Source organism: Planococcus citri, chromosome 1 (genome assembly GCF_950023065.1).
Source record: "Planococcus citri chromosome 1, ihPlaCitr1.1, whole genome shotgun sequence".
In the NCBI taxonomy this organism is placed as follows: Eukaryota; Metazoa; Arthropoda; class Insecta; order Hemiptera; family Pseudococcidae; genus Planococcus; species Planococcus citri.
In genome coordinates, this window is record NC_088677.1 from 59067557 (window position 1) to 59084237 (window position 16681).

The following is a 16681-nucleotide window of genomic DNA, read 5'->3' on the forward strand; positions in this document are numbered from 1 at the left end:
TTGAAAATCAACGCATCCGAGACCGATATTTTTAGGTCTGGAGGTGCGATTTTTTTGGTTTTATTTGGCCGAGCTTTGTTTGCCTGTTGGAATCGTACCGAATGTGTTGAGTGTAGTACGACGCCTTCGTGAAGGTGATGCTACAATCTAAATAACAGCGAGTGAAGGGTTACTCCTTCCTCGCTTGAATTAGATTGCAAGCTCATCTGATGCGAAAATTGTCGCACTATACACTCAATACGCATCTAGAATGAGCAGGGGTTATCAAAATTTGGGATAATGTTGGTATAACTAACGATTTAGTGGGCTTTGAATGTGTTAGAGGCTTTACACGTTAAATAACACTTTGCTCGTCGTCATAAGAAGGGTTAGAAGGGATGAAGGAGCAAACTAATGGGGTGGAAATCCAAAAAAAATGCAATCGATTCTGTGTATAAATATTACATACGTGTTCTTGTGTATTCTGGGATTTCTGTATTATCCTAATGGATCCTCTTGATCATTATGTTTATTAAATCTATACATAAATGTGTTATCATTATTGTCACCTATTTTTTTTTTTAAATCTAAAAACGTGTTTCACCATCATTATTACTTCATAGCTTGTAAATAATATCCACCTCGTGTTTACCTACTCAATTTGTGGTAAAAAGAATCAAATCGTAGGCTGTGTAGTGAATCTTGCGTAATTAATGCCTGAGCTTGTAGCGTGTGGTGTTTGGGATATCTATCTTTTTCTCTCCTATTTTTGAAACTTTCGTAGTACTTGTAGGTGTATAGGTAGCCTACCTAAGTACTTAGTGCATGAATGCTTATTACCTATTTTTTTTTTTTGTGATGTATATTTTGCATGCCTTGGTAAATTGGTGTAGTTGTGTTTGAAATGTTCACCGTGTATTTTTTTTACTACGTATTGTGTACGAGTTGAAATGATCGAAGATGGCGGATTTTATCGTCTCTGAAAATGCCAGAGGCCTGACAGGTGAGTTGATCAACCTCCATGTGTCGGGACCAGGAGAGCTTCAGTCGGATTGTTGGTCTTAGACAGACCGTTTTCTCACTTATTTTTTGGGCCACGTTAATTCTCGAAAAGTTGAGTCCATAATTTTTTGTAGCCCCTCCACACTCTCAAACATTCAAAATGAATTTGATATTTACATTATCTGTTTAAAAAGTCCTCTTTTTGTTTCAAAAAAGCCTTGTTTTTAGTCAAACTTGCTTATAAGTTTGCTCAAGTCAAAAAGTGTCATTTTTTTAAAAAAAAGTTGTTTATTTGCGGTAAAATAGTCAAAATGTGTCCATTTTTGGCACAATTGTCAAAAAATGTTCATTTTAGGTACAATTGTCAAAACGTGATTATTTTTAACACAATTGTCAAAAAGGGGTGATTTTTGCCGAAATTACCAACAGTTATGTTCTTGCCAAGATTGTCTAAAAAAATCTTGTTTTGTCAAAATTGTCAAAATGTAGTAAAATGGCCAAAAAATGTCAAGTTTTGTCAAAATTGTTGAAAGTGCCCATTTTTGGCAAAATTGTCAAATAGTAGCCATTATTGACGAAAATTACCATTTTTGGTATGGTTGACAAAAAATCACCATTTTTGGCACAGTTGTCAAAATATGCCCATTTTTGGCACGATTTACAAAAAGTGTCCATTTTTGACACAATTGGCAACACGTGGTCATTTTTGGCACAATTGGCAAAACGTAACCATTTTTTGGCACAATTGGCAAAAAGGTTTTATTTTTGACAAAATTGTCAAATAGTGGCCATTACTGGCAAAAGTGACCATTTTTGGCACGGTTGACAAAAAAAATCACCATTTTTGGTACAATTGTTAAAATGTGACAATTTTGGCACAGTTTTCAAAAAGGTGTCCATTTTTTAGCAAAATTGGCAAAAAGTGGCCATTTTTGGCACAATTGGCAAGAAGTGGCCATTTTTGGCACAATTGGCAAAAAGTGATCATTTTGGCACAATTGGCAAAAAGTGACCCATTTTTTTTGGCACAATTGGCAAAAAAGTGATCATTTTGGCACAATTGGCAAAAAGTGCCCCATTTTTGGCAAAATTGTCAAGTAGTGGCCATTATTGGCAAAAGTGACCATTTTTGGCACAATTTTCAAAAAGTGTTAATTTTTGGCACAATTGACAAAAAGTGACCATGTTTGGCACAGTTGTCAAAATGTTGTAAAATGGTCAATAAGTTTCCATTTTTTGCAAAAATTGTCAAAGAGAGTTGATTTTTTGCCAAAATTGCCAAACAGACCTACTCTTGCCTAGGTTGCCCAAAAAATCTTGTTTTTGCCAAAATTGTCAAAAACTTTCTCTTTTTCTTCAAAATTGTCAAAGAGTGTCAGTTTTTGGCGAGTTGACTTAGTTGACAAAAAGTTGTACCTTGTTTTTTCGTCAGAATTATCAAGAAGTAGTTTTTTTATTAAAATAATCAAATGGTCATAATTTGTGCCAAGAATTGCTAACAATAAGAAACGTTTTACCAAAACTTCCAAATTGCATTGATTTTTGCCTTGCCTACCTAAAAGATGTGTGCCTAACTGAAGTCCAGTTTTTTACAAAATTGCTTTAAAAGCTTCTTTTTTTGTTAAATTCTTTCATTTTTTCAGATTTTATGCCAGTTTTTCGATATTTGTTACAACCATTTTCGATGTTGATTTATTCTTATAAAAAATTCAAGGTCAAAAAGCCAATTTGCTACATTAGGACTCTTGTAAAAATACGATAGTCGCATAATAATTAATTCAGCGAAATAATAAGCCATCTTCGATCATCTCGTACACCGCACGATCACTGTAATGTGTATTAAGGATTAAAAAATAGTCTCTCGAAAGTAGGTAGGTAAACAATTTTGTATACTTTACCTTTTGTTAATACCTCGGATGAATTAACTCAAGTGGTAGAGTAAAGTACCTGCCCGAAGTACGAGAGAGAAATAAAAAGTAAATAAATACCTAATAAATGTGTAGGTATTAGTTAATCGTACACCGCATCATTGTAAGCACTTATTGCCCAACCTTGTATAGTGCAAAGAACGTCAAATATTTTGATTTTCAACTCGTAAAGATGACGATTGAGGAGACCGGAATGTGTCCTCTCCGTTTTTTATACGAGTACCTGTATTTTGTAGTGAACCTACCTCCACCCTCAATGCACTTTTACATCCTTTTAGAAAAATTAACAACGTAGGATATCGTACAGTTTTTTTTTTCAATTTTTTTTTTATTTCTCAACAGCACATATTGTATAAAGTATATAATCGTGTGTACTTTTCGTTTGTCAATACACAGATATCTACACCTTTTTTTCAATTTTTTTTTTTTTTTCGGTGCTATGCATATACAGCGATTTATTTTGTCCTCTTATTTTTGGAAAAATAATATATTCGTGTCTATATCTCTACACTATTCGTGTTGTATGTGTTCTCGTTATATGTGTTTATGGCGCGGTGATATGTATGTGTGTTTTGTTTGGGCTCTTTTTTATGTATTATTATTTTTTTTACATTTTGGTATTTTTTTTTATTATTTTTTTTTTCAAATTGATCGTTTCTCGGGCTGAATTTTGAGGATTTTTTTTTCTTGGCCGAATTTCGAACAGGAGTGTTTTTTTTTTGCAGTCTGATCATATCCCATTGGGCAATATTGCTTGGTGTTTTTCGAACCAAACAAATATCATGTTTAGGTGTTTAGTTGACGTATTGATGACATGGTTTTGTGTGTTTTACAGGCAATAATAACGTTAGTAATAATAACAATAATAACAACGGCGTTCCCGATTACGTCAGACAAGAATTACGAAATGTGGTAGCTGCCAGACGACAACAACAAGGTGATATGAGATTACCTCCGTTACAAGTTGGTCCTGGCCAACAATCGCTCGCCACCGGATTAGAACATCTGGGGTTGTCGCTAGAGATGCCTAATGGTTGGTTGATGATTATCCATAAGAGTGTATTTGACTCATTCGTCGAGGGGTATATGGGATGTAATTTTTAATCGATGTGTTATTTTTTTTGTTCGAAATGTGCAGATGATGATAACAAATGGGGCGGTATGAACCCTGATATGACTGAAGGATCGCCCTCGGCGGGATTTTCGGCTAGAGTGAGTATTTTTTAGATGATTTTGTGTTGATTATTAAGTTTAAACGGTGAAATATTGAAATTTGGAGGTTAATGTTTGTAAAGAATGGTCATTCAAAAAAAAAAAATTGAAAATATTTGATGACCTTTTAAATTTTCTTGATGATCCTCCCAAGTATACGATTTCTTGAAATGTCAACTAGATAAGATAATAGCCAATTGATTAGTACCAGTCTGACTTCTGAAACGTCAAATTAAGGGATTTTTTGAACCTTCGAAACTGTGTACCACCCAAAATCTGTTGTTTTTTGTTTTGTTTTGTAACGGTAGCCTAATTAGAAGTCTAACTTCAGTTCTTCTCAAAACCGAGTAAGGGGCTAGAAGATATTAAAAGTTGAGAATTGATAAAAATTGGGAATCCATCATGGGTTTTCAATGTTCATTATAATACATTAATCTACTTCGTTTGTTTGTTTGTTTTTTCATTGGAATTTTGCATGAAAAAGTAATATTCCTGTGTTTAACATTTTATAAAAATTATTGAGAAGTTTTTTTTCTACCTTTTTTTATGACTTTTGTTTCTATTTTAAAATAATTGTAAAAACGCCCCAGCATTACAAAATCCCAATCAGATAACAGAAATATGATGATGATTTCTGGTTTCTTGTAAGTTCAACTTCATTTTTTTCCTTTTTGTTTTCTTTGTACATTATTTCAACATTTTTCGAGTTTTTTTTTTTCGAAAATAAAGTTTATTAGGTATTTTTTTAGTGTCAGTGAAACTTTTTTTCTAGTCCCATAAAGATCAAAAGCTTACTATTTACTTTATTTTTCAATATTGTGTTTTTGGACTATTTTTGCAATTTTTCAAAATTGGGTTTTCATTTTAATTTCTTTAAAATCACGAAACCAATTTTACAGAACATTGAATCAACAGAAACTTGAAGACCAATACTCATTTTTTGAAAAAAAAAATGAAAATGAAAAAAATAAACATGTTCTCCTTTTTTACAATGATTTTTCCTCTTAATAAACGAGTGTTTCAATCTCATTTTAGTTCCAAATTAGGCTTCAGTGTTGCATTTTTTTTCATCAGTTTGTTAAATGATGTAATTTTTCGGTGTTTTGGAATTTTTTTTTGATTTCTTTTAAACCTCTTTTTTTGCGAGGAATATTTCAGTTTTTTTTTTCAAGAATATTATTTTTAAATTCTTGTTTTTTCTTTTAAAATTTTAACAATGTATCATTATTTTGTCAAATGACTTATCGTCTGTATAATTCACCCTCCTCCTTTCCCATTTATTGATGTAGTTTTGAAAATTTTATTTTCTCTTTTGCGGGGTACATTTTTTGAATTTTTAAAAATTTATTTGAAAAAACTAGAATACCTTGTAAATTTCTCATTTTCTTATGTATTTTCTGAAATTCTGCCCATGCTTGTTTTTATATCAATTTTTTAAAATTTTGCTTTACTCAGTTTTATCCTCTACCTGGATATTGTCATCATCTTTTCTAGTTCTTGTAATCATTGAAAATTGAATCAATTTTTAATTTCAAGCACCTTGTACCTGCTTTCGTAAAAATCCATAGAGTTTTATTCAAAATTTATGAGAAGGGGAAGGGGGAAGAGGGGTTCGACCCGAGGTAGAGAAAAAATTAAAATTTTTATCGGGATTTTTGAAGGGGAAAAAATTATTGTTCAATTTAAAATCAAAACCAACGTGAAAAGTCATTTCGTTTCATATAATATTGAAGGAATTTTCCCAAAATTGAAAGACGACCCTCGTTTTGAATTTTTCTTCTAATAAATTTACCTGTATTTGTAACGGAAAATTCTGACTTCCTTTATCGTGAGTATTTACTTTACTTCCAGCATACTGTTCTCTCTTTTCCGGACGGTGAGGGGAGGGGAAGCGTGAAAACGTCTTGAAATAAAGATTCAAGTTTTTTCATCTAAAATTACTCTCCTCGTCAGTGATTTTTTTTCATAGACTGAAGAACGTCTCAGATTTTTACTTATTTTTAATTTTTGTCATATTTTAAAATAAGATATCAATTATTTTTCGACAATATCCTGACGTATTTTTTTCCTTTTTTTTTTTACAGACTAGTCTCGACGACGTAAACTTACGAAGTGGCGTCGTTAATAACGCGAACGCCATGAACCAGATGGGCAACGTCGGTGGAGGTGAGAAAGCATCGCTGCTGCAAAAACTGCTATCCGAGTAACGAGAGGTAAAAGGGATAAAACCACCTTAAGACGCCGAGTCAGAGCCAGGACCACGTTCAGGGCCTGCTTTCGTTTACACTCTCGCTCTCTCGCTAACCACGTCGAAAGTTTACTTTTTTTTGATCTCTAAAAAAAATGTTAATAGCGCATTATTATTATTAGTTTACTTTGTTAATTATGTTTTAACTTTTTATTACGCTATTTTATTTACGTACGTAGTACATTTTTACGTACGAACGTACGAAGATAATTCGCAAAAATAAAATACAAAAAAAAATTGATCGAGTTGACAAAAATGATACGCGGTAAAAGACGCTGAGAAAAAAAAAATAGATAAAATGAAAAAACCACAAAAAAAAAGTTTTATCGATGTTGATTATTATTACTTTTTTTTTTTTACAAAGTGTAATATGTGTCTGAAGAAACGACCCCGAAGACGATGTTTTTTGTTTTTTTTTGTGTTTTTTTTTTCTATTCTACGTATACTTTGAACATGTAGATTTATACGGTAATTAAGTGTTGAATTTTTTTTTTCAGTTTTTATTTTCTTCAGAAAATATATTGTGAAATAATTTGGAAATAATTCGTACGTGTGTGTATGTGTGTGTTTGTATAGAGGCATTTTGTTACCAGTTCTGTTTTTCGATGGTTTGAATGGGGGGAGGGAGAGGGGCAAGGCAAAGGGTGAAGAAGTGAAGAGAGATGTGTGTGTGTGTGAGAAAGGTGATTCTGATTATGTACTTAATTTTTTTCTTTTGTTTCATTATTTGTGTGGCGACGCGGCCTTCGTTGAACTGTGATTTTTTTCTGCGCCTTTTCCCGTACGCAGGCGTGTTTTTCTAGATTGGGGTTCTTTCTAGGGTGGGGTTTTTTCGCGCTCGTGTTTTTTGGCTTTTTTCTCTTCGTTTGTTTCCTTTTTTTTCTCTTTTTTTTTTTCGTTTTTGAAAACGTGACGTGACGACGTGCGGCGTAACAGAACTGAATAAACAAATTGCGCTTTGGTAAGTGTTGCTTTGAGGAGATAGAGTAGTTTAAAAATGCTATAATACCGTATAAAGCAACCTAATAGTTAATTTATTGAATTAACGAGAAAATGTTACCTTTTTTTTGAGAGAAAAAACAAGTTTTTTTATTTCCTCTTTTTTTTTGTGCGTGTGCATATTGTAATTTTTACTTTTTATAATGTACATTTTCATTTTCAAGTTGGATGTTTGATTTTCTCTCTTTTTTTTTTACGACGATGTTCAAACGTTGATTGGTTTTCTTTTTACGAATTCGCGAGGTCGATTGGTTATATTTTTGTCTTGACGATGAACGTTTTTTTTTTCTACGAAAAATGCATTTTGAACCAAAGGGACGAAAGAGTAGAGTTTAAAGTTGATTGTTTTTTTCTCACATTTTAAATTCTTACTCCAAGTGTTTGTTTTGTCTTATATATATGGATGTACTTTAGGATTATTTTAAGCTTCCTTATTCTTTTTCTTCTTTTTTTTTCAAAGTCTATGTAACGTGAAGTTTCAAGAACCTTGATATATTACGAGCTTATTTTGTACACGGAAAAAAGGTCTTTTTATAAAAACGCGAGTCGAGTTTTTCAAAGAAAAAAAGTGGGTGATAGTGTGGCGATGATTTGTTTTTTTTTTTGTATATATTCCCCCTTCTCCCTCAGGAAAAAAGCTTTTTTTTTGATTCGCTAGTAAAAAAGTAATACATACATATATTTAAACACAATTTTTAAAAAAAAATAAAAAAAACGCTCCCACCTCGTAATTTATTTATGTTTTTTTTTCCTTTTTAATTTCTCTGATTACTCTATTTGCTCAATCGAAGATGCCTAGATTTTTAATTTTTATCGTACGAATTTTTACGATCCTTTCCCCGCCCCCTCCCTCCCCCTCAAACCCGGTAGATTATTTCAATGTGTATGTTACATGTGTATATTTCAACATTACTGTGATTTTGCTGTACAAAATTTGGGAGTTTTTCCCGCTAATACTCTGATTTAGATGTTGGCAAGTGGACAAAGTTATGCGAAAAAAAGAAAAAAAGAGGGGAAACACTGTAATTTTGCAGTTTTACCATTGTACCATATTGTTTTTTTTTTGTCTAATGAAAAATTCGACACGAAGCGAAGATGGTTTTGAAAGAATTATTTAAAAAATGTACCCAGGTACCTCTGTCTTTATATATGTGCAACATTTGTATGATACGGATTTGTATAAAGAAAAAACTTTTTGTTGTCAATATTCTTATCGTTATTATGGTATATTTAATGTTTTTTTTCTTTGTTTTTTTGTGTGTTTTTTCATTTTGAGTTTGTTTTTTTTTCAATTTTTTTTTCTTTTTTTATTATTTCTTATTATTTATTTTGACGACAATTTCCACGTACTACGTTATGAAAAGAAAGTAGGAAATGATTAACATATCTTTGAAAATTGAGTTTTTTTCCTCATTTCTTTTTCTTTTCTTTTTTCTCTCCTTTTTTCTTCTCTTTTAGTTGATACGACTTTTTTATATAGTTCCTTTAATATTGAAGGTGTGGTAGGGAACTACAATATGTACTTTTTTTGTTAATGAGTGAAATTCTAATTTATTTTGTTATCGGTATTTTTCTTTTTTTCCCTTTTTTTTTCGTTATTCATTATTCTGAATATAAATTTTTAAGTTTTGTTTACGTTGTTAGTTGTTATTTTTCTCTTCTTTTTTCTCTTCTATATGTATTTTTTTCTCCTTTACTTTTACTTACAGTATAATGTAGAAATTACATTTTAATTTGTGTAAATTATGATTTATATGTATTATTATTATTATTTTCTCTTTTTTTTTTTTTTTTTTTTTTGTAAAATGAAATTGAAAAACTTAATAAATTGTTACTTTTGAAGGTGTCGTTGATTTATTATGCAATGAAGTGTAGTGCAATTGGTATTTTACTTGGTACTTGAGCAGGTCTCAAAACATCAGATATCACTTTATTCTTACTTAAGTCTTGCGCTGTGGGAAAGATTGTTCAATTTTTTTCTTTGTCCGTTATTTTACGTTTTTAATTTTCGATAATACGTTCTTTAGTTCTTGAGGTGGTTTCATTACCAATATTTGTTAATAAATAATAAACATATCAACAGAAAGAATGATAATTTAATTTTTTTGGAAATCAAAAAATCCAAGTATGTTTTTTGGGATGGCAAATTCATTTCCGGTGTCAGATTCTCGACACGATGCTTCCTTCTAATGAAAATTTGCCATCTCTTGCACTCAAAATGAGCTGGAAAAAAGTTGTTGAATTTTGCATTTTTATTGACGTTTTCTAACTAATTTCAGGTCGCTGAACCCGAAAATAACGTTCATTTTTCAATTCAACCTCGAATGGGTCAGAAAACGTGGTTAAAAGTGCGAAATTTGGTGTTTTTTTGGATGTAATTTTTGGGCCCAAAAAGTGCAATTTATTGGACACCGGAATCGAATTCCCCGTCCCAAAAACCCCCCTAACCGAAAATTCAACTCGTTCACGCCATAATTTCGATAGTCGATTTTTGAGTAAAAAAGCTGCATTTTGGGTAAAAAAATTACCCATCGAAATTGCGGCGTAAACGAGTTGAAATTTTGGCTAGAGGTTTTTTTTTTGGGACGGCGAATTCATTTCCGGTGTCAGATTGTCGACACGACGATTCTTTCTAGTGAAAATTTACCATTTTTTTACACTCAAAATGAGCTGAGAAAAAGTTGCCAAATTTTGCATTTTAATGACGTTTTCTGACTAATTTGAGGTCGCTGATTCCAAAAATGACGTTTGTTCTGCAATGGTTACTCTACAAATTGGTGACCCATTTTTTTCTTGAAAAATTGGTCAAAAATCCCACGTTTCGAATAAATTTTGCGCCTTCAGAGTAGGCAACCTTTTTGACATATTCAAATATTTTCACGTTTTTCTTAATTTTGCGGCCTTTAACGAATGTAAAAAAATGATTCTGGGGTAAATCGATGCCACCGAGTTCCAATTTACAATTGTTTTCAGCCAGGGGTGCCAATTTTCCGCATAAAAAGTGCTTTAAATTAAAAAAAAATCAAATTTGTTGAAAAACCCCGTTTCGAATAATTGTTTTGCCTTCAGAGTAGGCAACTTTATTGACAAGATTATTTTTTTCTTCAAATGTTCGAAAAACCTCACGTTTTCAGTGATTTATGCGCTTTTAGAGTAGGCAACTTTGTTGACACATCAATCATTTTTGTTCAAATGGTTAAAAATCCCACGTTTCGAGTAATTTTCGCGCCTTGGGAGTAGGCAACTCTTTCGACATTTTTAAATATTTCGTTTTTCTCAATTTTAGAGCCTTTGGGTAATTAACCTGTAACCTTTAATTAACCGGAACCTTTAACCTTTAACCGATTTTTTTTTCGGTTCGTATCCCTTCCCTGACGACTTACCAGCTCTTCACATTTCCAATTTCAAATGTACCATTACCATTTACAGTACAATAAACAAAAACTCAACTCAACTTACAGAAAAAATGGATTCAACAGATCTCTAAAAAATCGATTTGTACAGTTACTTTAGAAGAAAAAAGTCAGTCTATCAACCTTGAAAAACAAAAAAAAAAATCTGTAAAAAATTGATCTGTAAAGAAAATTTATTCCTGCAGTTTCCTAAAAAAAAAACCCTCAAAAAACAACATTTAGAAAAAAAAAATTGTCTCCAGAAAAATCACAACTGTTCGTATAAATGGAAATAAAAAGTCGTATCGAAAAATCAAAATTGAAAATATAATAAACTCAACTTCCAAGAAGAAAATGGATTTTTAAAATGAAAATTCATTATTATTGAAATAAAAAAAAATATTTTAGAAAAAACTTGATCTTGAAAAATTAAAAAAAAGTCAACTTCACGCAGTTTTCTAAGAAAAAAAAAACAAAAAGTGAATAAAAATAGATTTATTTCACTCAAAAAACATTGTTGAAAAATAATTGACCTTGAAAAATTCAAAACTGTTCAGTAAATAACATTTTGTACGTATTACGTAAGATAGGATAGGGACAGAAAAATGAAATTCTGAAGGAAATCTATTCAACAAAACAATTTGGAAAAATCGATTTATTGAACTCAAAAAACAACTGGTGGATTTAAAAAAAGACTACCTGGAAAAATTAAGAAAATCCATCTATTAAAAAATCAATTTCTGCAATTTCGTAAAAAAAAGAAGGAAAATTGATTCAACTAACAAAACATATTGGAAAAAAACGCCCTGAAAAAATCATTATCAAATTTAAACATTGGTTGGAACTCAATTATGTACTACAAAAATACTAAAATAGTAATATTCCGAGTTCCAAATATTTAAAGCATATAAAAAAGAAAATTCAGGCAAAGTGACTATGTTTTTAGTCGTTTTACTATTTTAGAAGAAAACAATCTTTACCAGCTTAAACAACTTCTGCATTTTTCATTTTTTTTAATACTTTCTTACTTACTTACTCTTTACTTTTAATTTAATTTTCATTTCGAATTAATTATAATTTACATCTTTTTCAAATTATTTAATACTAAATCAATTTTGGTCCCATTTTTGGTGCCCAGGTCATGATGGGCTGGAGGGAAAGTAAGTGACCGGACCGCAACAATTCAGGGGAAAATATGAACATTTAAAAATTGATCTTTTTGCCTGAATGAAATTAGGAAACAAGTGTGTAGATTTCAGATTGAACAGTTCATGAATTCAGTACCTAAATGCCAAAATTTAGTCAATTATAGTCCAGTAGGCAATTATTTCATTTTGTGATTCAAACGGTAGTCTGAGATGAGAAATGATCATGAAATATTCTGCTATGTAAGTTGATCCATTTCAATGGGATAGTTTCAACTCTTAACATCCCAACCATTCAACAAACACATGTGTACCAAAAATACCCAAAATACCAACAAGGAAAAAAAATACCAAAACAACATTCGCACAATTTAAACACATATATTTAAAAATCTCCAATAGACTTTTACAAGGTATAAGCTAACGAACAATACGTTTTCTTGAACAATAAGTAATAAGTATATAAAAAAAAGTAACATCGAATATACATTACAGTGTAGGCCGTCAAACATTCAAAGGACCATTCATTAACGTAAAGTAACAATTATTAGAAAAAAAAATACAATGATTTGATAGTTTTGCTTTCAATATAGGTACATGTAAGAGAACTCACATACACTTACATAACAGAACACAATTACTCGTATATAAATATTAAAGAGTTATAATTAAAATTTCGATGGTAGTAGTATTGTCCATTAAAAAACAAAATAATAAAATTAAAACATGGGATGGTATAAAAAATCAGGTATGCAATTAAAATAACAAAAAGAAAAAAAAATACAAGAGAAAAATAATTAGTTAAAATATAGTATAAAAATATTTACATTATTATACGTACATATGTAGGTACATATTACATCATAATACATATTGGCGATATCGCAACGTATTTAAATAATTTTTGAAAAATTGTCTATAGGTAGTAATAAACTCTCTCCTTGTTTACAATTTATTATAGTAGAGTTACATCAAAAATTGGGCAGCTTTTTGAGTCATTTCGTTCTGAGCATAGAAAATAATCGCCTTTACAAAAAAAAAAAAAAAAATACGTTTTTTCGAGAGTACTTTTGACTAGACATAATTCGGAATAAAATATGCTCGTCGAATTACGAAGAAAAAAATTTACATTCAACTCTCGTAAAAATGTTATAACAGCCTCGTCTTCTTAAGGAAAAAAAAAAAATTTCATAAACTAACATCTAAATGCACGTTAAATGCGAGAATTACATTTAAAAATTCCGTATAAAAAAATGTTTTTTTTACATACATTGTTTTACATAATATTTACATACATGACTAGTTTTCATTCGAAAAAAAAATGAATAAATTCAAAAAAACAGGTAAAAATACAAAAATACGAATTTTTTAAAAAAAAGTACGAGAGAGACAAAGAGAACATGTAAAAAAAAACGTACATAGTCAACAATGAAATTTAATTATAATTAAGTATATTACATTGAGCTGTCGTTATACGTGCGTCGCTAGGCTGCCTTTTTTACTAATTATCGCCTGTTGCACGTTATTAGCCATTATGTATTGGGACGTAGGAGACGGATTGAATCTGTTACCGAGTTGCGGTAAAGCCCCGTTACGTAATGTGCAGTAGGGTGGCGGCGGAGGCTGCCCGTTTGGTAACGTTGGCACGGTAGGACTATTCGATGTTCTTAGGAACGGATTACCGTACGTTGAGTTGAACCTCATGTCTAACGAATTGGTGTGGAAACTGGCCGAAGATATGCTGGGCGAGGTGTTATGAGACGACGGAGGTGGATTGTAGTCTTTCGAGTAGTCGGCGAACGGTACGTAGCCGTTGTTGTTGTGGCCATCCTGTAAAAGAAGAATCGAATTGTTAGTAAAATATACACATATTAATGTGAGAAAAAAGACGAATTTTCAAATGAAACATTATAGAATGCCTCAAATTTACGTATGAAAAGGAAATCTCATTTCAGTCATTTCAATGAAATATTTGAGTAGGTACTTACGAATACGAGATTATCCTAATTCATTTTTCAATTTTTAGGATAGACGAGACGTCTTTTATCAATAATTCAAAACATTATTTAAATTATGATTTTTTTTCGTTTTTTCTAATTTTAAGAACTTTGAAACATACCTGAGGCTATTTTTTCATTTTTTTCGAATCATTTTGTAATTTTATTTTTTTAAACATCATCATTTTTTCGAATCCTCGCTTCGTTTTATTTTTCCAACAATCAATAATGATTTTTTTCAATATTTAAAAAAAAATCAAATGACTTTTGGTCACATTTTTGAAGCATTTTTTTTCAATGTTCTCACTTCAAAAAATTCTTCAGTGTTTTTCAAATTAATTAAGTTGGCATCAGAATTCAGAAATATGCAACATAAAATTTTACTACACATTTTGGGATTTTTGTTTTGTCTAAAAAACGTTACTAATAATAGACATGAGCTTGAACAGGGATTTTTTTCCATTTCAAAAAAGGAGCAATTTCCTGTGTTTGTCGTGAAATTTCCTCTATATGCATAAAATTAATAATTATTGATTTTTATTAAAATCAAATTGAAAATAGTTGAGCAAATAAAATTTTAATTAAAACAAATAAAAACAATAAAAATATTCATGTTTTTAAAATTATTTTCTATGTATCAAATTTGTTGTTATTTCAAAGATTAAAAAAATGAAGTTTTTTTCACATTTTTTTTTCAAATCACTCAATACTACCATATTTTTTAATGCGTCAATATTCAAACATTATTTCAAATATGTTTTTCAATTCTTCTGGTCTTCTTCTTTTCGAATGACAATTTTTACAAGGTTGTACAAGTTTAAAACAAATTTTTAAAAAAAACAGTGTTTTAAACAAAAAAAAACTTAAAACTTTTTTTTTGTTTCAAACGTGTTTTTTTCAAATATAATTTTCTAAAAAAAACACGTTTTTTTTCAGTTCCTCATAGAAAAAAATGGAATTGAATGAACTGTATTTTTAAATTTTTATTTCTCTTCCTGTACTTTTACAAATTCTGTGTTTTGATTTCAATTTTTCAATATTTCTTGAACCTTATAGTAATTTTATGACGTCACATCTTAAAAATTGATGACTAGATAACGGATATTTGAAAAACTGAATCCAAAACATTTACGAATTTGTGTTTAAAACACGTATTTTAAACAAGAAAAAAACGTTTGTTTTGTTTTTTTTACAACACGTTTTTGTACAACCCTGAATTAACATTTCCACAAAATAATTTTCATACTTTATTTAGGATGTTTATAATTGCCAGATTATTACACCCGCGAAGAGAGTATTATAGATTCGAAAATAAATAAAGACTACCTATTATTTTTCCAAGTGACCCATTTTTAAAAAATCTTTTCTGCTTTCTTTACTTTTTACATCACTATAATGGACTTCAACATTGATTATTTCTCATTTCAAAAATATCTGTGGACTTTTCAGTGTTTTGAATTACATAAAATTTTGTTTTTTGTACAAATTTTTATTCATCTTTCAATCTTTTTAGGTTTTTTTTTAAACATTGAATAAGTAGTTATTAAAAAATGCAAAATTTTTCAGAAATACGAGTAAAAGTAGATAATCAACTTTTAATCACTTTTTCGACTTTATTGTCCTTTTTATCCTTTTACTTCCAAAATAAAATATCACTCAAGACATTTGTAACAATTTTCATTTCTTCGTCTTTTTTCTTTCAATTTTTCTCTAGCCATCTTTTCCATGCTAAAAAAATAAGGAGCATGATTTTTTGATACTTGTATAGAATATCAACCTCCAGAAATTTCAAATAAGTATCATTTTTTAAATTAATTTTTTTTTTTGTAAATTTCCAGTCGTGTTTTTTTCAAAATTTGTGATAAAATGCGATAATTTTGCATTTTTAAACAAAATTAAAGAGTTTTATTTTTTTATTTTTGGTCGAATAACTCAATTTTTCGACTTCGAAATTTTTTGCATTTTTTTTCTTCTTCCAAATGTTAGTAAAGAAGCTTTTTCATTCGATTTTTCCGAATTTAAAATTTTATTCAGAATATTTGATTCGTTTATTTTTTTTCAAGACTTTCTTGATGTTGAAAAAAAATCAAAAACATATCAACAAATGGATCCTAGGCAAACTCAATACAAACCACCTCACGTAGGGTGTAATAATCTAGTAATTATAAACACAAAAAAAATGCAATATCTAAACATCATTTTTTTTTTAGTAAGCAATTTCAATTTTTGTTGAATATTGGAGAGAAATTATTTCAATTGTTCGACTTTAAAGCAAAATATTACTTTTTTGACGTTGTGTTTTTTAATGTAGTTTTCAGGTACTTTGTTTATGAAAAAAATCCCCAAAGTAACCTAGGTACTTAAAAAAAAAATCATTTTAAATTTTACAAAATTCTCATTTAATTTTCAATATTTTGATTTCTTTGGGGGGAAATTTCATTTCGAAATTACTTTCAATTTTTCATTCAATTCTCCGATCATGAAATAATATGTAGGACATTTCTTCAAAATTTTACTTTCAATTTAGTCTCGTTTTCGTATTTTTTTTTTTTTTTTTCAACGAAAATTATTAAATTAATATTTTTTTGTATCAAACTGTATATTTTTTGAAAATTTTTTTCATGCTCACATAAACTAAAAGATTGAGAGAGATCCGGAGAATATAAAATCATACAAATTAATTTTTTCAAGCCTGAAGAATTCATTGTCAATAATACATTTATATCGTTTTTTAAATCAATTCTCGTGGGAATCGTGGGCCTGACTGTAGACAAAATTG

General features: G+C 29.8%; 2 protein-coding genes across 16 annotated transcripts in view; one reads left to right on the top strand and one right to left on the bottom strand.

Annotated features, from left to right (window-relative positions):
* LOC135833124 (myb-like protein AA) overlaps positions 1–6888 on the top strand; it is a 342443-nt gene extending 335555 nt beyond the window's left edge. For all 14 annotated transcript variants that reach the window (XM_065346769.1, XM_065346765.1, XM_065346771.1 and 11 more), the window contains 3 exons: positions 3745–3942; positions 4048–4121; positions 6206–6888. In XM_065346769.1, coding sequence (XP_065202841.1) covers positions 3745–3942; positions 4048–4121; positions 6206–6328 — 395 coding nt within the window. In that variant the 3' untranslated portion in view covers positions 6329–6888. The remainder of the gene's footprint in view (positions 1–3744; positions 3943–4047; positions 4122–6205) is intronic.
* A 5382-nt stretch (positions 6889–12270) lies between these two features.
* The window catches only part of LOC135833129 (irregular chiasm C-roughest protein-like), a 54401-nt gene continuing 49990 nt past the window's right edge, over positions 12271–16681 (bottom strand). For both annotated transcript variants that reach the window (XM_065346776.1, XM_065346775.1), the window contains exon 10: positions 12271–13735. In XM_065346776.1, the coding sequence (XP_065202848.1) occupies positions 13376–13735 (360 nt within the window). In that variant the 3' untranslated portion in view covers positions 12271–13375. The remainder of the gene's footprint in view (positions 13736–16681) is intronic.